This window comes from Vigna unguiculata, chromosome 6 (assembly GCF_004118075.2).
Source record: "Vigna unguiculata cultivar IT97K-499-35 chromosome 6, ASM411807v1, whole genome shotgun sequence".
Classification (NCBI taxonomy): Eukaryota; Viridiplantae; Streptophyta; class Magnoliopsida; order Fabales; family Fabaceae; genus Vigna; species Vigna unguiculata.
This window is the reverse complement of record NC_040284.1, coordinates 26,631,896-26,655,929: the sequence shown is the minus strand read 5'-3', so window position 1 is coordinate 26,655,929 and position 24,034 is coordinate 26,631,896. Positions and strand designations below refer to the sequence as shown.

Here is a 24,034-nt window from a genome sequence, read left to right as displayed (position 1 = left end):
TATATTTGTCATGGTAAATTTGGAATCCAACAACTATTTTCAACGTGTTATTCATTGTTATATTTAGAAGAGTGTAGATTTTAAAGTTATTACATCTTAGTACTTTATCACAATCTTTATCAATTTTTAAGTAGGAACATAACCATGATAATGACAAACAAAATAAAAATGGTGTAAATTTTGTTAACTATTGAAATTAACAAATTTTTAAAAAAATCATAATAATAAACAAGTGGTGTAAATTTAATATAATTTTGTTATAAAATTGTATCAGCATAATACAACTTCAATGTATTATGATATAAATTGAATTAAAAGTCGTGTTAAACATAGTAAGACTTTTTCACACTAACGCGACTTGTTCCTTTTGGTAATTTTTTTGAAATATAGTCATTTGAATAATTTTGATAAAAAATTTCACCATTATAATTAGGGTTAAATATGTTTTTAGTCCCTCAAGTTTTAGTAAATTTTGGGATTAGTTCCTCTTCGAAACTTTATACCAATTTAGTTATCAATCTTTAAAAATGCATGAATTTAGTCCTTTTGTTAAGTTGATTTGACGTTTCAAGTGCATTTCATGATAATATTTGAATTGTTTACACCATTTGATACATTTTTGCTTCAATGTTAACTCAAATATTATCATAAAATACGTTTAAAATGTCAAATAATCTTAACAAAATTTGGTAAGAAGGACTAAATTTATGTATTTCTAAAGATGAAGGACTAAATTGGTATAAAATTTTGAAGAGGAACTAATCCAAAAATTCGCTGAAACTTAAGAGACCAAAAACATATTTAACCCTTGTAATTATAATACTTTACCTTTCTGTACCTCTAGTTTAATAATATGCATTAAATAATATGCATTAAATGTAATTATTAAAAGATGAGTTAATAGCTATAATATTTTTTTTTACAGTTAAATGACATGAGATTCGCAAAAATAATAAACATATTTGGCTCATATGTCTAATGTACAAAATCAAACAATTTTCATAAAAAAATTACCACTGTAACCATTATAAAATAACTGAGAACAGTAAATTTCATTGTATTTTTTAAATTAATCACGTAGGATCGTGAATTCCAATCTCACAAAATCAACTGCTTGTTATACAAATTTGGAATTGTTTTCAATGATCATGAAGGAAAAACGGGAACAAAATAACTTGTAAAATTTGGAATTTTATGTTAGATAAAGGAATTAGAGAATAAATTAAACATGTGCCAAGAAAACAATAATAGGAGAATGAACACATACAAAGAAAGTAAATAAATAAATGAACGGTGTCTGAGAAGAAAATGATTTTTTATTAATATTTTGTTGACAAAGTTGACAAAATTATTAAATAAAATAATTTCTTATATTTTTTATGAAAATTATAAAAATAAAATAGTAAAATTTTAGAATTTTTTATCAAAAATAATTGTTTGTCAATGTTAAATAAAACTTTGTCAAAAACATATTTTCCGTTGACAAATTAAAAAGGTGAGATAAATTAAAATCTAAAATCAAAGTGGGGAGAAAAAAAGAGAGTTTTTTTACGCGTAATTTAATTATATTTTAGATGTTAATGGTTATTTTTTTAATTAGTGGAAAAGTTTATTTTCGTTCCACTGAATTCCTTTTTTTTATTGTTTTTATGAATTTTGTATTGCAATTAAATATATTATTAAAATTAAAAAGAAATCCTTATATAAACTTGAAATTATAAAAGATATGAATTACTATCGTAATTACTGTTAAATATTATTGTTTTTAACTTTTATTTGTATAAGAAATGAAATATTATTATTGTTAACAAATTTTTTTCAAGTTATTCAATTTTTATTTATTATTTTTAATTAAATAAATTTAATATTCTTTTGTTAACCTCTTCTTCCTTTTTTTACTCTTTTTTTTATTATTATCAACATGCCTTAAGAAAGAAAAGAGAGGAAAAGTAAACAAGAGAACATAATTCACATTAATATGCATGTGATATTCCTCATTATTCATGAAAAAAATATTAAATAAAGAAAATGCTGGACTTAGTAATCATGTAAAAGTATATATACATAATCCATAATCTTGCAATGCATGCAATCTGAATAATATAAACTTAAAATATATTTCTCTCCAATATAATATTTTATTGTTAAGAATAACATTCTTAATTAGGAATATTATTTCCAATGAAAAATAAATATTTGAAATTGGAAGTAATTAAATAGAAAATAAAGTTGAGTTAACAAAATAATTTCCCCTGTTTTTACGAGAAAGTTAAGACAAAGTTTGAAATAATGTTAAAGTTAAGCCATTTTTTGTTGTTATTGAAAGAAAATAAAAAAAATTAAAATAATGTTTGGAGTCCATAAACACAAACTATGTTTTTTTTTGTATCGCTCTTAAACCCTAGTTTCTTCTTCAGTCGCATCTCTTCTCAAAAACCCTACAAACACTCTCTGTATCGTAAATTCGAACCTTTTGAATCTGAATCATGCCGCGAAAGAAGAAAAGCCATGATCCGTTCTTCTCCAGCGATTCTCGAAAACGCCGAAAGCCCAATGGCAAACTTGACCGCGACGATGAAGAAGATGCCGAGATAGAAAGCGATTTTGATGAAGATGGCTTCTTCGCCGGCGCAGACGACGGCTCCGGTGAGGATCAGGAGGTAGAAACAGGTGCGGAGGCGCGGAAGAGAATCGCACAAGACTATATCCGAATGGTTCGGCAAATAGCGCAGAAAGATAAAGAACAAAAGGACGGTGACGAGGAAGAAGATGGTGATGAAGAAGACGAAGAAGGAGCAAGAGACTCACTCGTAGCTCAGAAGTTGTTAAAGGAGCAACAAGAGGAAAGTGGTCGCGTCAGAAGAAGCATTGCTTCAAAGTATGTTTCATTCTTCACCAACTGTTTGTGTTTGCGTTTTAGATTTTGATGGAAGTCTAAGATTTGTTTGTTTGTTATTTTAGGGTTAAAGTAAGTAGTGATGAAGGGTTTAGGGTGTTGGTGAAGCACAGACAGAGCGTTACAGCGGTGGCCCTGTCTGAGGATGATTCGAAGGGCTTTTCGGCGTCGAAGGACGGAGTAATTCTGCAGTGGGATGTGAGTAGTGGGCAATTTGAGCGGTATAAGTGGCCCAGTGATTCGGTGTTGAAATCTCATGGTTTGAAGGATCCGCAAGGCTCGGCTACAAAGCAGAGTAAGCATGTATTGGCTTTGTCTGCTAGCTCGGATGGTAGGTATTTGGCGACTGGAGGACTTGATCGCCATATTCATATATGGGATACTCGTACCAGAGAGCATGTTCAGGTGCTTCTTTTTTCTTTCAAATGAATGGTAGGAATGTAGTATGAAAGGTGGCTTGCATGTTTTATTCTGGTTATTTGTGCAGATAAAATAGTAGTTGGTTTATTGTTTACTGATTGTTTGGATTGGACCGATTGTATGTGTATTTTGCTTCATTTTTTTTTTTGAATAAAAATGTTTTACTGCTATTGTTGTATGTTTCGCCTTGCTTAGATTAAAGTCATTGAGAAATTTTGTGTTTCTCTGGATAGTGAACTTATTTGAATGTAAACAGGATCCTACACAGGGTTTGACAAAGTAAAATGTGAAGTAATTTGCTTCCTTTGGTTTGTAGTTGTCCTTGCTAACACGTTACACTCAATATTTCGAAAATCATAGGTTTGATTGGGCTAATTGTTTGAAGATTGTGGACTGTCTAATTGTCGATTGGATTGCTGATATTGAATTGCAATTGTTTTTACAGGCTTTTCCAGGTCATAGGGGCCCTGTTTCTTGTCTGGCTTTTAGGCAGGGAACTTCGGAACTTTTTTCAGGTTCATTTGATAGGACAATTAAGATATGGAATGTTGAAGACAGAACTTACATGAATACTCTATTTGGTCACCAAAGTGAAGTATTAAGTATTGATTGCTTACGCAAAGAAAGGGTACTGACTGCTGGACGTGATCGTAGCATGCAATTGTTTAAGGTAATCTTATAAATATATCAAGAATTAAGTATTTGGCTATCAACTATCATGTATGTTAAGTGTTTATTTATTTCTTATACTGTTGCTCTGTTCTTTTTTTATCTTCGTGTGGAAAATATTCAAGTGATTAAGTTGGAACTTTTGCCAGCTAACTACTTTTCTTGGGTTATTCCAATTTTTGTTTTAGACTTGACTTTTTTAACCATTGTTCGTGTATTCTCCCTAATTTAGGTTCATGAAGAGTCACGTCTTGTATTTCGTGCTCCTGCATCCTCCTTGGAATGCTGTTGTTTTGTTAGTAATGATGAACTCTTGTCTGGTTCGGATGATGGAAGCATTGAGCTTTGGACTGTAATGCGAAAGAAGCCTATTTACATTTTGAGGAATGCTCATGCCTTACTGGTGGATAACATGAAATCTGACCAAAAGGACAGTGAACGTCTTCTCAATGGCAACATAGGTAAACTATTATGGTTGTACAAGTTTCCTTTTAATCCAAATGTCTCAATATTGGCAGTTCCTTCAGCAGTGTGAATTATCTTATGTCCGATGGAATATACTTATGATGTTTGTAACATCTTTTGTTTATTTTTTCTTTTTCACTTTTCTGAAAGTGTTTTGTGATGCACACGCACTACAATGTGATACAACACTTTTGTGAATATCTTTCTTACATCATTTATTACATGGTATAATAATCTCTCTTCACTGTCTGCTGTATACTGTGTTGTACGAGTTAGTGTACGAGTATCATTTATCTCTTTGAGAGTGTTGTTTTATTTCCTCCATGATTCTGTATTCCCTTACTCCTTTCTCAAGAAATAGCAAAGAGCATCGCATTTTGCTGTTGGCTTACTTTTACAATTCAAAGGTGTGAGTTTGTAATACATTTACCCTTGTCTTAATATCCTAAAGTGATGCCGTTGTCTTCAACATGCAGAAAATGGTTACCACCATCCTGAGAACCATCATTGTGCGTCAGTATCCTCTTGGGTCAGTGCAGTCACTGTTTGTAGAAACAGTGACCTTGCAGCATCTGGGGCTGGCAATGGTTCTGTTCGATTATGGGCAATTGAAAGTGATACAAAAGACATTAAACCTCTTCATAATGTGCCATTGGTAAGTGAACGAAATAGCAGTTAAACTCAAGCTACTTTTCCTAGAAAGTTTTTTCTTCGATTTTGATTATAGTTATAGTCTCTGCTGAAAAAAGGATTTTGCTTTTTGTTTTTGATTTTGTTCCTGTTGAATGTGGTTCTCTGTAGAGCCCTGTATTGTACTACTCTGAGCAATTATCTCCCCTTCTGTACAAACCTTACTCTTATGCCATGTAATATCGTTAAGGTTTCTCAGAATGGTAGATACTCAACATGGAAAACCTGCTCCCACTATATAGTTGTCAATTTGTACATAATTTTTTTTAGTTTTACATAATAAGTAAATTTTACTATTGAAGTCAAACTTAATTTCCAAACACGTCATTCGTTATATTTCTAGTATTGCCTTTACATTTGTACCGAGTTATTTGCAGTTTAATAATCCACTGGCATTTAATTAAACCTTTTTGCATTATAGGTTGGATTTGTGAATACCTTGGCTTTTGCAAAATCAGCAGAATTCTTAATTGCTGGCGTTGGACAGGTGAAGTTTACCCGCCTTGTGAATATTTGATTAGCATATTTGTACCAATGAATATCCAGTTATTATCTCGATTAATTGTTACTCTTTTCCTGCCATTATAACCGCATTAGAACTAGTGGTTTTTCTTGCGTCACTTAAGAGTGTTTTGTCTGCAGGAACCTCGTCTAGGGAGGTGGGGACGTAGCTCTGAAGCACGAAATGGAGTGTCGATTCTTCCTCTTAAGTTGTGAGATGACGCAATGAAAACATTGTACCTCCTCAATTTTGGTATACGAATTGTAACATTGAGTTGAATGTCCGTCCGTGATCTTTTAATTATATGTATCGATTACATTTTTTTATTATAAATAATTTCTTAGTTTTTGCATGGTTGTATATGTTAAAAATTTTGGAATGGTTTTTTCAGCAAAAAAGGAAAAGTTTAGGTAATGGCTACAAAAATCCAGAATAAAAAATTCCCTTGACTTTAATACCACCTGTTTCATTACAGTTCAATGTTCCAATGATCTAAAGCCTTTATGACACTACAAAAGTGTCATGCACTAATCCTCATCCTCGTTTGGTGTGGGATTTTATCTATGCTGTACCATCAACTCATAGGCATTGCCCACGTAAGTGTGACACTATTGACGAACTTACGCTGAATTTGGTCCGGGAACTCGTCATTATCGTATGAATTAGTGAGAATTTAAGTAATAAAAAATAGTGTAAAAGACAATTAATGTAGTTTTCTATCATAATATGTTCCTGCATAAATTTAAAACTGAGATAATCATGTATTTTCTCGTATCCAACAGTCTTAAATTGAATGTTGATTTAACGATCGAGAAATTTTATTTTACACCATTTACCAGCACTTGGGTTTGAACAGGAAGAATTAAGTACGAAAAATGTTACTAGCATTAACAGTAGTTCATATTGTATGAGTATCAATCACTGAAAAATTTATGCCCAAAATTGAAGACAATGGATTCAATCAAACTATCATGTTCAGAGTAATATATTGTAAATCCTGAAACACTACTCATAAATGATCAATGCATAGAAATTCAATGTAACTAGTTAAACCCAACCAGGAAGTGTTTCCTAAGTTGATTCTGAAGCAACTTAACTTATACAATATACTGGGACAAGTGAATACAAGTTTCAGAACCCGAAGGTTCATGTAACAATGAAACGAATCTTGTTCATCTCAGAAAACTCGTAATTACAGAACGTCCTCCCCTACCCCCCATGTTTTGGTCTTTTGCCCATTTTCAGTATGCTTGAGGTTCAACTCCTTATCAGCAACCATCTCAAACTCTTCAATGCTAAAGACTCATCATCATTTGAGCTTGGGCAAGGAACTTCCTATAAAAATCATCATGCAAGGTTACTTTGAGCGATTGAAAAAGTCAAGCAAGGAACCCATTTTCATACCGAAACACTCGGATCGGAGAGACGTATTTATATGAACAGTTAATACGAAAAGGGGGAAAATTTAGTAGCACCTAATTGGGCGAGCTAAACATTTGATATGAACAGGTGAAGAATTCAGTAGCACCTAACAGCATGAGCTAATAAAGCCACGTCAAACATTGAATTTATATCTTCAGAAGTTGGTGGGAATAAAAATTTAATACTCCTATTAAAAAAAAGCGTGCAGAGAGGTCTAAATGCCCTTGCCCAGCCAGACTCCAGGATGTACTTTTCCCACCTGATTAATTTTGCATGATTAGCTACCCAAGCCAGTTCACAGGAATTTACATTATCTATTCAGTTGTGTCCTTGTTACTGTTTCCTCCAACCTCGGCGACTGACCCATCCACAGAAGTCGGTGCACATGAACTTGGATTTTCACTTACTGTTTTAGTTGTCTCAGAGGTTACAATGGTGGAGTTATCGAGAGACGCTGATGGCAAATCAGTAGCTAACTGCTTATCGTTTGTTTCTGCAACACTGGATGATGGAGATGGTGATTCAGTTGCACCAGGATCATTGTTCCCAATTTCCCCATTCGGAAGAACATCAGAAGGGTCATTGGCATCTGAAGATTCCCTCCATTCAACCCACTCAACAGGTTTATCTGTTCCACCATGTTCTAACTTTGATCCTGCTTCTGGAGAAGATGTTGCAGTGTCAGCTAACTCCTCATCCTCACCAGCAACATCATCACTGGCTTTTACATTACCCTCCTCGGCATTAGGTGATGGAGAAGCAAGGGAACCGGTTGAGCGCTCATTCGCTACTCGATCTCTATCCTCCTCGAAAGCAAACCAGTTGGAATTCGTGAATAGAGATCCACTGCATATGCCATGCCATAAGGTATACATCCCAAGAATGGGAGGAAAAACCAGGCAAGACGTTCAATTCAAAGTAGAACACTGACACGTACGATCAACAAAAGCACACCATTTACCTTTCATGGTCATCTCCCAACCGCAAAGAAGATATAACGACTTCTGCAGATTCATCATCAAAGTAGACATCCTGCAAGATTCATAGTCTGTTAGATATTTTATCATAATAGTAAATCAAACCTCAACCAAAAACCCTAAGACACATTAGTGAAATCTATCAATTTACATGAACATGAGAAATCAGCCCTAAATAAAGACACTCGCAGACTTGTATGATGAAAGCCATTAATTTGCTCAGCACAAAGCTGCAGATAGGCAAAATTTATGTGATGGAGGAATTCAAGTCAGTACAAGACACCCAAGAAAGAATGTTCATTCCATCTTTAAACATATTTATCTTAAGCATTAACCTGCACATATTCAACTATAAATTCACTTCAATTCAATTCCAGGACTGGGTTTTATCATATAAAGAGGAAAATAGTATACCTCATCATCTCGTTCAAGAGAGCCATGAACCTGAAACACACATACATTGGTCAGGAATCAATAGCTATTGCATAGAACTATTAATGACAGAATCCGATAAGCAGTAGTATCACCACAACAATAAACAGGAGAATAATAAAGAATTATCACCACCTAAAAATGAAATCAGCATTAGGAATTTATCATTCCACAATGCTCAATGAACAAATTGGTCACTACATCAGCTGGTCTACATACTCTAACAACAATCTATTAACTGTAGATAAGTAACAACTCCAATACAAAAAATAACTGAAAAAAATACTGGCAAAACTATGTGCATTCACTCTGCTGTGATTATAGCTAAGAATGGAAAGGATTTGACTGTTGCAAATCACTTTCTCAAAAGGTTGTGGACTGCCTTTACTACCCAACATAAGTTCTTTTGAACCCAGACTGAGCTATTCCATTCTCTGTTAATCTTCTTCATATTTATAACACTATAGAAATAAATTTTCTAGGTATTTCATGTACTTCTGGCCACTATGAAGAAAACAATTCAAAGGGATTTGTGAGCATAAACCAACACCATATCAGAAAGTGATTCTTAATAATCTCAGAAGAATTCCACATATTTCCGTTCTTCCATTCAGAGCTATATAACAAATGACAATAGGAAATGCACATTCAGCTACAGGCAGACAGGAGGTCCCCTGAAATAACTGCACTGTACCTCTTCAATGTCATCATTATTGTAAATGCCATAACGGAAGGCTTGACTTAAGTTATTTGCTAATGCCGCAACATCATAGTCCTGGTCTTGATAATCATCCTCATCACTATCCCTATTTCTGTCATGCAACGCTGTCGGCCTCCTGTAATAATAAATTAATTAAGAATCATCAAACGACCCAATACACAGCCACAATATGAACTACATTGAAGCTACATCAAAATACACTCAATCCCAACAATAATAAGTATTCAGTAACAGGAATCAAGATCGTGCTCAAGTTTGAGGTTCCAAGCATGTATTTCATCATGTGACAGATCAGAAAGCATACGGTGGCACAAAGAAAGATTTTTGGAAAGGGACTACGAATTCTGGAGGTCAAAGTTCTCTTGCTTCAGTGAGCAATGATCTAATCGGAGCATTGTTCTTGATTGAGAAAGGTATATTATACTCTGATGACTCTAATGGTTGGTGTGACATTGTGTTTATGACTGTTAAGAAAAAATATTAGAATATATATCTGGACTCCAAAGATCCCAACCACGACTTCTAAGACCATGATGGCATTCAAGGAAACAGGAAAATCTTAATTTTTCAGCTCATTCAGATAGTGGTAGTGCAGATTAACCATGGGATATAACAAGATAGTGCCAGTTCAGAAAAGCAACATACCCACAAGCCCATTGATAGACATTCTCCACAGCATTGCGATTAGATAGAACACCCAAGTACCAATCTGTCCAATCACTATTTCCCTGACAATTTAAGAAGTTTGAAAATGAGCTTCAAGATTATGTAGTTAACCTTTAAAATTCATTTTGTTCAAGTTCATGTTAAAAAATCAGACAATTACTTACTGGGAAAAGAAAGAGAATTGATCAAATATCACAACTAAGTTTAAACATTCAAAAATCATACGACAAAACTTGCTGGAGACATAGTAACAGACCTGCAAATGTTCCTGAATCACAGCGTTGTTATTCCCTAACTGGATAAGTTTGTTAGCTATACGAGTTAAGTGTCCTATGCATCCTATCCTGGGTGCTGATTTGCCCTCTGCAGGTATTGTTGCCTGCAAGAAATTTTCAGATATAGAACATTTAAAATATTTATTTATTCCAAAACATTTTTTTAGTTTTCATTAAACATTGTATCAAAATCAGAGAGCAAAACAAAAACAATTTTGCAAAAAAATTCTGCAATACAATATTTTGTGCGTAAGGGGCAAGAGGAATCATGTACCTTGTTTGTATCAGCTTCCAACGTGCATTGCTTTTCTGCCTGAATAATTTTCCCGACAAAATCACAATGATGGAGAAGATGTTCCAGTAGAGAAGAATTCTTACTCTCCAAGCAAGATGTTATAATGTTTTCCACATGGTGATGCAAAAAGTTATTGTATGGGTACCTACCATATTCAAACATAGTAGCAAGGCATGAGATTAAATGACAAGGCACAAGATACCAGAATTGCAAAACTTACTCAAAGAACAAGTGTATAATTATTTGCACTGCTCCAAGATCAATCAATTTCTTTTCAGCAGCTTCACCACCAACAGTTACTAGGACTGATATGAACTCTACAATCTGAAAAAATAAATGTTCAGTTAATATTACTTGTGGCAAAGCTCCAATATTACTTTTTAACGTCTTCAAAGATCGTGAACCACAAATGTGAAACAAGGCAATTACTTGTGATAGTACCTTCAAGACAGTACATGTTCAAAACTAGTCTTCGAATCAAATATACAAACAGGGCAATTTCAAATAATTAGTTTACCTTTAGACGATGTTTACCGAGAGGTGGTTGTAATTTGCCAAAAGTAGTTAGCAAGAGATTTTCAGAGGAAGAAACATCTAATAGCTTGAGTAAATCACCTGCAGAGTAAGAGTTAGATCAACATTTTTTTTCTCCTTTAGACAAAGTAACATAAAAATTCAGAAAAAAGAATATAGATACAGACACAAATGGACTCATGATTAATGTTTGAATTAATTTACCTAATTGAAGTGAACTCAATTTTCAAATGTGAAATGAAAATTATAAATCAGTGTAACAAGAATTTTACATGCTAGATGTGAGTATAAAATTTATTGAAAAGTATAAAACTTATTTCTTGCTTGAGGGAAAGGGGTGTTTTTTGATTAAGGAAATTGGAAAGAAATAAACCAATAAACTCCATGAAGAGTGTTACGAAACACTCTCTAACACACTATTCTATTGATTAAAATTTATAGATAACTACAAATCATGAGATGTTCATTAAATAAGGATGTGGAACCAAAATGTTAGTGATTTCCAATAAACTCAAACCCACAAGAGTTTGTTCCTAGCACTTCTCTTCTCCCAAAAAACATATTAAGCGATTCAGAAGTCTTACCTAGGCTTTCTAGCATGCCTTCAACAGTCTCGGGATTTGCAGTTACAGTAGATCCATTAGTCATTTGTCGATTATATGCATAATAAGCTCCAAAAGTATGTCTCTTGGGGTCCAACAAAGATATGCATACAGATAAGGAGTTCACAAGAACAGATTTTGGCCGAGAGACTTCCAGGGCATGACGGAATAATCTTCCTATAAAGCTGAAGATATATGATGAAAAATGTTGCTTAATGATAGCGATGCATAAACTTCCAAGTGATGAAAACTAATCTAGGATTGCACTAATAACAAAAAGCAAGTCCTCAAACAAATCTACCTAGGACTGCAGACTTTTGCAGAAAGCCCGGCAGGAGCAAATCGTGTAATAGCACAGAGAGTTTCTGCTGCATTAGCATGTACTTCTGGAGAATCCTGTAAAAGCCATACCAAAAGAATGTATAGTCAGTGAAAATGTATTGGCCGGCCTTCGTTATTGTATGTGCTTACTGTATTCATCTTTATAGGTTATAGGAGTTTAAGAAGGTTTTGTTAGAGAAAAGTGTAGTATAAGTCACAAAGATATCCTTATGTGCCAAAAAAAATAATAGCGTAAGTGAAAAAGAAATTGGCATTGTATATTTGTTCTAAAACTCAAACAACAAATATTATAACAGTCCAGACAAAAAGAACATTCTAAATACATCACAAATATATTTTGAATTTAATCTACATGATTTCTTGCTCTTAACCTAAAACTTTTATGATTTCATAGTTAAGTTGGGTTTTCTGATGTAATTATGTTTTATATATTTCTAATAGTAGTTCAAGTAATATGTTATTAGGCCTTGATTCAACATTTTTATAAAATTCCGTTATTCCTCAACTAATCCTTATAAACAAAAAATTAACATACAGGAAACAGTTGTCAATCCCAAATGATCGTGTGAAGTGGCCAACCCACTAAATGTCATTGTGGGCTAGTAGGATGGCCGCTGTTGTAACCAATTAGAATAAGAATGGTTAATGAGGGTTAAAAAACGAAAAACAATTATTCAAAAAAAATTGGAATTGAAAGAGAATCTTACGACTAAACCATGTGGAAACGGCTAGAAACACAATCTAACCTCATCCTTAAAAAATATACCGCGCCTGCTTTTAGAACCACAACCCGTCCAAATCAACTTTGGGTCAAGCTAGCAGGTTGGATTGGCTCATGCTCACCTCGTAACAAAAAGCATGCAAAATGACTCCGAGAGGGCTTCAATTCTGATTCAGAGGGAAAAAAATCCTTAACTGACCCCCCCAACCCCCTCTCTCCCCCGCTGGAAATAAGCCTCTTTCATTATTAAGTACACTTTTTTCAACACACTTCAACAGCACTTACTCACTCCAGCTGCAGTTTTGTCTGGCAAGTGGCAGATCTTGGACCATGTCTCCCCCAAACATTTCTCTCTAAGTTTTTAAAGTAAATAAATTAAATTATAGTTTGGCACCTGAAAATTCTATTTCAAGCTTTTAGCTCCCCCAACATTATTTCAAGCTTTTGACTTCTCCAATTTTTTCAAAGAAGCTCCGGCACTGTGCCTGGCTGTTGCACAATCATTAATGCATGTTCCAGCCACTTGACAACATAATTCAGCAACAGCACCATTATATGGTGCCATTGACAACTATAAAAAAAATACCTCAAATGCAAAAGAACATGATACAGATAGAACTGCACCATTCCGGAATTAAAATGGTTAATACAAGTCAAATGAGGCACCATGATTTATTATTAAAGTATAAAGTAATAAAAAAAGACAGTGAAAAAAAAAACTTAAAGATCATATGTTCCATATGAAAAAAGAAAATCATACAGCATCAGTGTGCAAATATTTAATTCACTTATTCACCTCACATATCAACTTAAACAATTACCTCTTACTTTTAATTCATCCAAACTCCAACAAATTTAAATTTAGAATCAATAGCATATCCAAATCCTCCACTATAGACTTCAGAAAACTGATGATACTTACTGAAGAACTGAATTTATCCGCAATCATCTCAAGCACATTAGTATCTTCAATCCACTGCATTGCATTCACATGACTTACATACATATGTTCATCAGCACCAATTAAACGTATCAAAACCTGGCATTTCGAAGAAAAGATTACCAATAAAATTACAAATATACAAAAACACGCACAGAATAGAGAGGAAAAGAAATTCACACCAATGAAAGTAATTGATTCCTAAATCTAAAAACACTAATTCCCATGCAGGTGTCTAGGCACTAAATACCAGTGAAACAAAGATTTGAACTTACAGCAGCAAATATAACCCTTAATAGGCGAGTTTAACAATTTAAAATAAAATGAATGTGAAAAACCCAACCTCCATGATAGATGTGATTCCGATCAAGTCAACTAGTTTCTTCACAATTTCCTGGTGAGCCTGGTTAGCCACAAGGACCAAAGATCAGCAAACTGATAAGTGCAACCTAATGAATGCTAACACATCAATGAAAATAGAGTAAATTAAACAAACACCCCTAATGTTTATGGAATTATACTAACACCCCAGGATTTTTTAGTTCTACACAAATGTCCCATCTGTTTTAAAAACATTACACTGTCTCCCTTTTTACATTACACATACACCCTTTTTAAGTTTAAAATCATTACATGTGCACTCCTTATGTTTTAAACACACAAGAATTCCATTTTACATTACCCCTTTAAGGGAGGTCACTGTAACAATGAAAAAAGCAGAGGGTGTCGGCATATTTTGAGAAAACCTGAAGGGGAGAAAGTTTAATTTACTCACGAAAATATGTACTCAGTCCATTACTAAAACATATATATCACCAGGAAATATTCCTCAAATTGTTCCATAAAGTAACATTCTTTATTGTACACTTTCAATTCCAACACAATTACTCCTTTTAGTTCAGTTGTGCTAATATAATAGCCATGAGAGGAATGAGAAAAATCTGTAGGATATCTTTCACATTCACATGTAATACACATATCACACTTTCGTCATGGAGTTGTTCTAAAAGCCACAACAAGATTGAAGCATCGAAGGTATTTTTCAATTCAGAGACTCAACATCTAATTGTACATTTATAGTATTTCAATTTAAAGGATGTCACAAATCAATGAGTTTTGCCTCAGCTGATGTATTCAATATATACAATGAGAACAAGTATAACTAAAGGAAAAAGGATCCATATTATGCCCTTATGCTACAGCCAAAAAGCAGCTTTAAAGCTGTACAACAAATAATAAACTATTTTAACGATAACCATATGTGCAAGCAAAGCGGAATAAGAGAACATACATTTAATATGACCCATAGTTAAACTTACAATGAAGCAACGGCCAAAGTCCACAATCAAAACAAAGAAAACTACCTAACATTACAATCTAATTGTAGCAAGCCACTCAACATTCAAACACTAATCTCAATACAACATAACACACATAAAAGATATTTCACAACACACTGCAGACCTGACCTAACTACTACTGAATTTAGATTATACAAATGCACCCAAACAAATCCCTCGCCCCCAGACCACATAAGCTCCTCGAAAATTCTGTTTGAGGTGCCTTGCCAGGTTGAACAGGTGTAGAAAATAATTGTTATGTACAGAAAATAACTGCTAGTAGTTAGTTTTATATTAGGAACTGCAAGATCGAAATTATAATTTGAAAATAACTGTTGGTAGTTACGTATTAGCAGTACATATCAGATAGTAGGTTATGTAAGAATGTCTCCGGAGTTAATTTTCAGCATGTGGACGGTGAATACTCTCTGTGGGAGGCCATGGTCACTGGGACAGCAACTGTATATCTAATTTATGGAAGGGAAGACTTCTTCTCTGAGACAAGTGTATTGTTGTGCTGTCTGCTGTGAATTCCCAACAGTATTTTTTTAATAAAACTAGAGTTAGACATCACTGTGTACTATGACATCTTAGGTAGGCTCATCTCAAAGCACACCAATCATTTGCCATCACATGAAAAATATTAAAAAAGAAAAATAATAACAGAAACATGGGGTGACCAAACCAACTCTCATGTACCATTTTGTTCAAGAGTTTATATTTCAAGAATCACGGTTTGTCACCACTAGGATGATCAATTGTTTCACAAAAAATTTTTTGGAATAGAAATGGAAGACAAAGAAGATACAAAAGGGAAATATGATAAACAGTTATAACTCAATTATAAATAGTATAAGGATTTGAGGTGGATTGAATACCTACCCTAAAAGCTATAAACCAACAAGAGTTTTCATCTTGAGCATGCATGGTATTAGACGCTTACATGAATAAAAAAAGGTTCTCCACGTAAAGTTGGATTAGTTCTTCGTGCCTTGCGCTGATCTGAGATAGGAGGTAAAGAGGAATCAACAAGAATGTTGGTTGAAGAAGAGGATTCATCTTCTTATGATTAGGAGACTCATGATGAGGAATCGACAATGGATAAAAGGACGGGACAGGTAAAACCTATTGGATAGTGTGTAAGCCTTGTACAGAAGAGGTAAAGAAGAAAGTTTCTTCAAAAAGGTAACATCTAGAAACATCTAACATCATTTAATGTTTGGAGAATAACATTGGTACCCTTTCCAAAGACAAGAATATCCAGGAACATACATTTGATAGCTCAGCCTAAAAGCTTATCCAAACCTAAAGAGGCAGCATGAACAAAACAAGTACAACCGAAAACCCACACAAAAACACAGTACAACTGTTTATTTCAAAAAGTTATAAAATGAGGAATTTGTTCAAAAGAAGAGGAAGGCCTTCTATTTATGAGAAACCAATCCCTATTATTCGCAAACAAGAATGCAGATCACAAAATATAATCAAACAAGGAGATTACTGCAAATACTTATTCACGATACTTGAAGATATTCCTACATAATAGTTACCTATACATAAATTGGTGCATTATGTAGAACTAAAACTTTTGACAACTTGGGTGAAGATGAGGAAGAGAGGATTTAGAGAAATACGAGAAGTGACTAAGAAGGTTAGAAAGCAGACTTCAAAGAGTTTGTATACTTCATAATATCTCTGAGCTTGTGTTTGGTTGTGGGGAAGATCGTGTTATGAATTCAAGAAAAGGAAAGAATAGTGTGGAAAGGTTGTGGTTTGGATAAGGGAATTGTGGAAGGACTGTTCAGAAGTGCAAGACAAAAAAGAAAAATAACAAGAAAAAGAAAGTATTAACCGGTAATTTTTTGGAGATGAGTGATGTAAAAGTTCAAAAAACTGGTTGTGTATGGAGAAAACAGGAGTATGAACAGTTGGGGTAGTGTAGATTCGTGGTAAAGTAGGAGCATGGAGTTTGACAGAACAGCTACTCCATTGTGCTTACGAAATTGATTTTGCTTGTAGAAACTTGGTTGAGCATGGAAAAAATATATTATGACATATTATGACCTCACTTTCCACCCATTTCTTACCTACTTCTTTTCTTTACTCTTTCACACCCTTAATTTATTTCCTTCAACCAAACAAAGGCTAATTGTGGGTTCTGAATACTAAATCAGAGAGGAGTTCGAGACCAATTTCTTACATATACAAATCTGTATTTCTTATCGATGATCAAAAATAAGTAACAAACTTGAGGAATATGAATCAATAAAGCATCAGCACAGCTCTCTTTTTTCAGAATCAAGACATAATCATAATATAATTCATCAAAAGAGGATGACAAAAAAAAATTCTTTTGTTCCTCAGACCAACCAACTAGTGTTATTTACAGAAATGCATTATTGTCTGCAATAATCGTGTTACACAACAGTTCAATGTGTAACCATACAGCATGGCAAGAAGGATACGTGTAAATAAAATAAATAAGAAGTTGTGGACTTACTTGAACATATTGCATGAAAGGAACTGTCTTACGTAACAACAGGCATACAACTACCTAGCAGCATAAGAACTTAATAAATACAATGGTCAAGATTATTCGTAAAAGGAACTTTGAAATGCAAAAAAATAATTAAATTAAAAAGAGAACAAGGAAAAATTAAACAGAATGCTAAGTCCTGATATCAATGAGAAAGGAAATGCCTGGCAAGTTGACGGGATTAATTTTTAAGTCAACAACTTTGGAGTCAGAGAGCAAAAGTTAACTCTCTAGTCAGCAGACTTATTTCTGTGAGCAAGTTCAAGAATGCCCACCACAAAAGAAATTGTGTTGCCTGACTACACAGGCAGTGAGCTTCTAGTTTTAATAAATGAGTACCTTGCTAAAATATCCTGCTAGTAGGTTACTGTGGGAGTGATTTAGATCCAAAAAGGAGAACAACAAATTCATCAACTGCCAAAAAGAAATCAGGTAAGAACTACTTCAAAACATTAACCAAAAAGATTTTAAAAGTGGTTGATGACTTACTTCCTCATCCTCTATAAGAGTTTTGAGTATGATATCAACTTCACAGGTAAATATCTCACAAGCAATAAAGGGAAACCTGTTAAAAAAATATAACAATAAGGTTTCACAGAAAATATCCACTTAAAAGGAAACTTAGTCAATCTTCATTTTGAGCATCCTACTTAAAAGATCTCGTCTTTTCAGCATCCTCTGGAGCTTCTTCAATGATGTATCGTATCAGTTGTTCAACCTGTGGTTTTGCAGACAAACTGCAACAAACAACATTGTACTTTGTTCAGTGCAAATGAATTAAAAGGGTAGTGTGGTCGTACAATTACACAATAAAAGACCACATTTGAAAAGAACAAAGAGAATAATTGATCCCAAACCCCACACGCAACTTTGTTATCGATATCCAAGCCAATGTATAATTTAAAACCCAGTTACCAATTATCTTAATCTTTTAAAATAATTCAGAAATCAGAGATAAACCAATTTTATTTACATCTTTAGAAGAGAAAGAGCTGCACCAACGAGACAACCCTTGCCCTAACAATTAACATGGAATGACGTGCAATTGCTCAAAGTCTACAACTTTAATACAGTGGGAAGTACGAAAGTCTATTAAAATTAAGTTCCATTCAACTTTTTTTCATATTTATATTATTTCTCTCTATATTAATATTAGCCCTTACTTTTTCCATTCATTGATTTTAGCCCCCCAATTTACCAATAAATATAATGTCACTATAGGAACTTTTCGTCCAAACTACTTGTGAAAATGAATGTTGCCTAGAAACTTCGTTAAGTAGTATAATCAAAGATGATCAATGCATCTTCAATGGAAAAATTCAATCTCACTCACTTTAATCCTTCAAATGACTTTTAAAATAGCAATTGTAAAAGTTAACAAAGTTATAATATATGACGACTTGTGATTGAACAGTAGAGTGAAAACATATTTCATTTCAATTCTTAATAAAGTAATTTAGGGGGAAAATCATATACCGTGCAGGTAGTAAATTGGGGGCACTGATAGGAACCAATTGACAACACAAGGATTAAAACTAACATAACAAAATTATAAATATTAAAAACTCAATTAAGTCTAGAAAGACATTGTTTGGCATCAATTTGAAGAAATTTAGTGTCAAGGTATGCATCAATTTGCATAAAGGGGGGCATTTTAATTACTCAAAGAAAATGTGCCTTAATATCCTAAAAGAAATAGGCATGATTGATTGTAGAACTATGGATAATCGTATCAATCCAAATCAGAAATTAATGGCAAAGCAAAGTGAGTCCTTCTCAAACCCAAAATACCTAGAAAACTTGCTCAAAAACTTACTCTTACTAGACCTGCCTTATCTTTTGTAGTTGAAGTGGTTAACAAGTTTATGCAAACTCCTCGACTTGATCATTGGAATGTTGTTTTATGCATGCCCAAATAACTAAAAAAGCTCCAAGACAAAAGCTACCTTTTGAAAATAAGGCAAATACTCATATGACTAGGTATTGTGATGTTGATTGGGTAAGATCTCCTAAAGAGATTTGATCCACTAGTGGATATTGTGTTTTCATTGAAGGTGAAATTGTTTCTTGGAAAAGCAAGAAACAAAATGATTGGTCGATCTAGTGTCAAAGATGATGAGTATAGGACAACAGCATCACTCACTTGTAAACTTTTGTGGATAAAACAATTCCTTCAAGCAGTTTAGTGAAGTTTATCAAATGAATGTGTATTGTGATCACCAGGCAGTTATTTTCATTGCTTTCAATCTTGTATTTCATCTGAGAATTAAACATATAGAATGTAGCTGTCATTTTGTTCGATAGAAGTTGTTGAACAAGGAAATTTTCATGAAATTTGTCGGCTTCAATAATCAACATGCAAATATTTTGTTTAACTCTTTGGAAGAGCTCAAGTTCAATTTATATATTCCAGCGTGGTACATACCATTTGTATACTTCTGCTTGGTACATGTGTATACTCCAGTTTGAGGAGTGTCTGAATTTAACTTGTTTAAATAGGTTACTTGTTAGAAGAAGTTAACTTATCTTTTATATTACCCTATTGGCCCTATCATAGGTTGTTCCTATCATTTTGTGAATCTTTGATATAAGAACCCATATAAATATACGAATCAGCTAAGAGATGAAACAATAAGCATTATTTCCATATTTTCTCACTTAAGTATCACTTAGGATTGGTTCATCTATTTCCTTATTTTCCATGTTTCCTAATACTTCATTATCTACTTCCTTGTTTATCTCTTCATGTTTAAGTATTAGTGATACATCATAACAATATCAACATTAACTTCAGAGAATTTAGTCTCCACTCTCTTTACACAAAGCCCTACAATTTCACGATGTACATTTTATACTTTAAATCATTATTATGATGATGACTAAATGTAGGTAAAAAAAGACTTTTCTTTTTTACAAAATGGTACTTCCAAACATTTATAGGAATGAAATCATTTTCCTTACAAAAATAACAGATAGTGATCTCAGAAGTTTACTATGATGAAAACCTCATGCACTGACCACCCTTTTTACATTAGTATGAGTTATACTATAGAAGAATTTCTCCATCCTTTCTTCACTCTCCTGATTCCTGAACAAGATTTACTTTTAGACAAAGCTAAGTAAATGAGTATTATCTCAATGGTTAGTTATTTCACAATAATAAATATTAAGACATGCAAAACGGGTATATCCCTTAACCACTACTCCTTATAACCGCCAAGATGACAAATTTTTAAGTTTTGGATCAGATTATCAAAGTAAAATTAGGATAAAAATTGGAATATCAAACCAATATTTTGTTTCCTGATTTAATTAATTAAAACGTAGAGGCACAAGTCCAAATTGTTAAAAAATAGAGTGAGGCTCGCTTTAGTGAATTCAAGCACGTCACTTGATCTCATCCTCACTGTAAACAATAATATTAATCCAAAAAGTACTTGTTCATAAATCAGCTTTTATGATTCTGATAAATTATAATTCACTTGCGAATGATAGTTTCTTAGAGAAAGAAAACAGAAAATGGAAAGCAACTGGGTGCATGTTTGGAATATATTTTTGGATGCTGAATATACTTCTAGAGTGAGATATTTTTTATCTTTTATGCAAAACATAATTTTAGAATGGATGCAGTAGTTATCAAAGCATGCACTAAATAATAAACTACAATAATTTCAAATGTGAAATACATTTGTAATAGAAGAAAAGAAGAGGATTACAAATTTATAAGGCGACTATTGAGAGCTTTGCATTCCTGAATAATTTCGTCCTCATCAAGTAGTTCATCCAAAGTAAAGTTATCCCTATCCAAAATGGTCTCCACCTGCAATATAATACACCGAATAAATAGTAAAATCACCATACCAATAGGCACCTATATTACTTCAAAAATTTAATTAAATAAATTTATTCTGGTCCCAAGAAACAGGCAATAAATATTGGTTTCAAGCCTTTACAAACCATCACAAGGGACACCCTGACATGTATGCATAACAATTGAGCACATTCATTTTTTTTTCTTACATCTTTTTGTTCTCTAATGTGCTTCTCTGTTCCATTTTGGATCACATAGTGTCCTCATTACAGATGTTACTACTTAAGTTTTTTTCTACTAAACTTAATTTTACCATAAAAATAATCCTCAAATTAATATTTTACTGATCTAGGACGGAAGGAAGAGAAAGAAGGCATAACTTAGTAAACACTAGTATAAAAAAGAAAATGTTACAAATGTAGAAGTTACTTATGAGCAGTGGTACAATGCCTTCTAACAAATTCCAGAAGACAATAAGAAGCCCCCCCCCCACCCCCTAACTACAAATAATAGAAGAACTAAAAGCAACGAAAACAAGCCCTCCAAAATCTTCCCATATCCATTATGGAAAAAAAAATGTCCAGCAACAATGCATATAACACCAAACCCAAGTCAAGAACATAAACCTATATAATTAAAATTGAGGAGAAATAAACAGCTGTAGACATTTCCGTACAACCAAATACGCCATAAAAATATGTAATGTAGAAAGAACAGCACGGTTATTAAATATTTAGACAGGGAAAAAGATATACAAATCGTTGCTAAAATCAAATACTTCGACAATAAATGGCAGCTCTTCTTCTTTTACCCTATTTAAAGATAACTGAAATTTGTGACCAACACAGGTCGTGTAAAAACAGGAACATTAGTTTCATTCAATCTATCCACAAACAACAAAAATATTAATTCCTCCGCATTACTACATTGATCAGTCACGCACTCCTTACTCCTGTTATCGATCTCCATATATCACTTCCAAAATTCTTAAATGCAGAGACTACCCCAGTGTCCTCGCCTGATGTGGCACTAACTACAACCTGGCCAAACAGCGCAAGCCATCGCTTCACAATCAGGTCCAGAGTTACATGCACCAATTCAATTATTCAAAACATCCGATTGATTAAACAAATTGGAGAAAAAAGACACTGAGATCACCGTAGAGTAAATTAAAGACAATAACGCTCCACATGGTCACACTTCCCGAGAAACAGAGGAAAAACAAATCCAAGCAAAAACCGCATCCAGAAAACAACCGAAACCACCACAAAAACACATGAATCAGTGTCGGCGCAGCTTGCGCCAAGAATTGAAGAATGAGAGTTCGGAACTCACCGGCGACGCCGTGGACAGGCCAGCCATGCGCCAAAACATGTTGAATTTCTGAATAAATGACTGGGAATCCTGAAAGCGGAAATACGAAAACGGATCTGGCAGGCAGGGCAGAAACCCTAGTGCTGTGCCCCAAATCGAATTGGAGAAATTGTTATCAGAACGGAAACCCTAGAATCGGGAACGACGAGGCATAGGAAGATCGAATAGAGAGAGACCAAAAACAACCTTCAATCGCGGGAGGAAGATTGTTTCCAAGTGATGAATGAACAATAGCATCGCAACCATCATCATGTACCATCATATATATATTTTTCTGAATTTTAATTAAACTCAAATTTAAATAGCTGGTGCCAGGATTTATTTTTCTTTATGCACTTTATTAATTTATTTTTATTAAAAATTAAAAATATGCAAATTTGATGAACAATAAGATTTAGTAATAATGAAATGTGATAGATGAGAGAATGTAGCTTTTGTTTCAATTTTAGAAAAATAATAATTTAAAAATATGTAAAAAAATATTATTTGAAAGAAATTGGGAGTTAGTAATAAAATACTCTATTTATGATTGCTCCTCTAAAGTTGGAGGATTATTGTTGTTGTCCACTTGCCAACATGAAACATTCAAAAAGTTCCCTCAATTGTCCAGATGATATGTTCCTTTGTGATGTTTTTTTTTATGTTAAGGTTGTTTACCATGTAATTTTGTAGTCATGTATAAGTCATCCACATTGTTTCGTCACTTGACGGACTGTGTTTATTGTCTTCCTAAACTATTTTATTAGCATTGCATATATGTTTTTGAATGAAACATTTCGTGTAATAGGGGAATAAATAAACATTTCTTGTTAAATTGTATTACTTTATGATTAATTAAAACATATAATATGTACAAAATTAATGAATTTATATATATATATATATATATATATATATATATATATATATATATATTATTTGTTATAGATTATTTTATATTTTATATCTATACATATATAATTTTACTTTCAAACTTATATGGAGAAAAAAAAAAAGTTATAAAGGGTGTATAAAAAGACTGAAACAACTTAAAATAATATATATATATATATATATATATATGTAAGGAGAAAAAATCTTTGAAATAAGTCATATAAATGAATGCTTTACTTGTCAATATATATGGCATGAAAAATGCATGCACATTAATTAGTGTTCATAAAATTGACCTAATGATAAAAAATATACTCTTGTGTATTTAAGTGTCATGTTGACTAAATGATTAACTGAGAAAATTATTAAGAAAAAGTGTTTAGTCATCGGAATTTTTTAAATGTCAACGTGTGTGTATATATATATAATATTAGATTTTATATTTAAAAAAAAATTATTATTATTATAGGTAGAAAAAAGACCGTTTGAAATAAGTGGAACAAATCGATGTTTTACTTATCATTATCAAGA

The 24,034-nt window shown here is 33.1% G+C and overlaps 2 protein-coding genes across 3 annotated transcripts; one reads left to right on the top strand and one right to left on the bottom strand.

Annotated features, from left to right (window-relative positions):
• Positions 1–2,374: 2,374 nt before the first annotated feature.
• LOC114186697 (U3 snoRNP-associated protein-like YAO) lies at positions 2,375–5,994 on the top strand. The gene is made up of 7 exons (XM_028074671.1): positions 2,375–2,878; positions 2,962–3,301; positions 3,762–3,986; positions 4,218–4,446; positions 4,927–5,105; positions 5,562–5,627; positions 5,783–5,994. The coding sequence occupies exons 1-7, from the start codon at positions 2,487–2,489 to the stop codon at positions 5,855–5,857; spliced, it is 1,506 nt and encodes a 501-aa protein (XP_027930472.1). The 5' UTR covers positions 2,375–2,486; the 3' UTR covers positions 5,858–5,994.
• Positions 5,995–6,628: 634 nt separating this feature from the next.
• Positions 6,629–22,883, bottom strand: LOC114186898 (serine/threonine-protein phosphatase 6 regulatory subunit 3). 2 transcript variants are annotated; one of them, XM_028074967.1, is made up of 19 exons: positions 22,592–22,883; positions 21,162–21,265; positions 18,096–18,182; positions 17,935–18,010; positions 17,785–17,859; positions 17,410–17,463; positions 13,913–13,972; positions 13,552–13,668; positions 11,868–11,962; positions 11,549–11,751; positions 10,948–11,045; positions 10,651–10,754; positions 10,410–10,575; positions 10,117–10,239; positions 9,840–9,922; positions 9,168–9,309; positions 8,456–8,485; positions 8,026–8,096; positions 6,629–7,910 (listed from the first exon to the last, which is right to left on the bottom strand). In XM_028074967.1, exons 1-19 carry the CDS (start codon positions 22,628–22,630, stop codon positions 7,379–7,381), a joined length of 2,259 nt encoding a protein of 752 aa, XP_027930768.1. In that variant the 5' UTR covers positions 22,631–22,883; the 3' UTR covers positions 6,629–7,378. The 2 variants fall into 2 exon arrangements, with proteins under 2 accessions (XP_027930768.1, XP_027930770.1); XM_028074969.1 differs by having other exon boundaries at positions 6,629–7,862.
• Positions 22,884–24,034: the final 1,151 nt, after the last annotated feature.

What these genes read in the sequence shown, in the direction of transcription:
- LOC114186697 (XM_028074671.1), top strand. Translation starts at nt 2,487, where the DNA reads ATGCCGCGAAAGAAGAAAAGCCATGATCCGTTCTTCTCCAGCGATTCT. An exon ending in AGAAGAAGCATTGCTTCAAA is followed by an intron (nt 2,879 to 2,961) that starts GTATGTTTCATT and finishes TTGTTATTTTAG; the next exon opens with GGTTAAAGTAAGTAGTGATG. An exon ending in TCTTCTCAATGGCAACATAG is followed by an intron (nt 4,447 to 4,926) that starts GTAAACTATTAT and finishes TTCAACATGCAG; the next exon opens with AAAATGGTTACCACCATCCT.
- LOC114186898 (XM_028074967.1), bottom strand. Translation starts at nt 22,630, where the DNA reads ATGTTTTGGCGCATGGCTGGCCTGTCCACGGCGTCGCCG. An exon ending in GCCTGTCCACGGCGTCGCCG is followed by an intron (nt 21,266 to 22,591) that starts GTGAGTTCCGAA and finishes ATTATATTGCAG; the next exon opens with GTGGAGACCATTTTGGATAG. An exon ending in TAGCAGGATATTTTAGCAAG is followed by an intron (nt 17,464 to 17,784) that starts GTACTCATTTAT and finishes TTATGCTGCTAG; the next exon opens with GTAGTTGTATGCCTGTTGTT.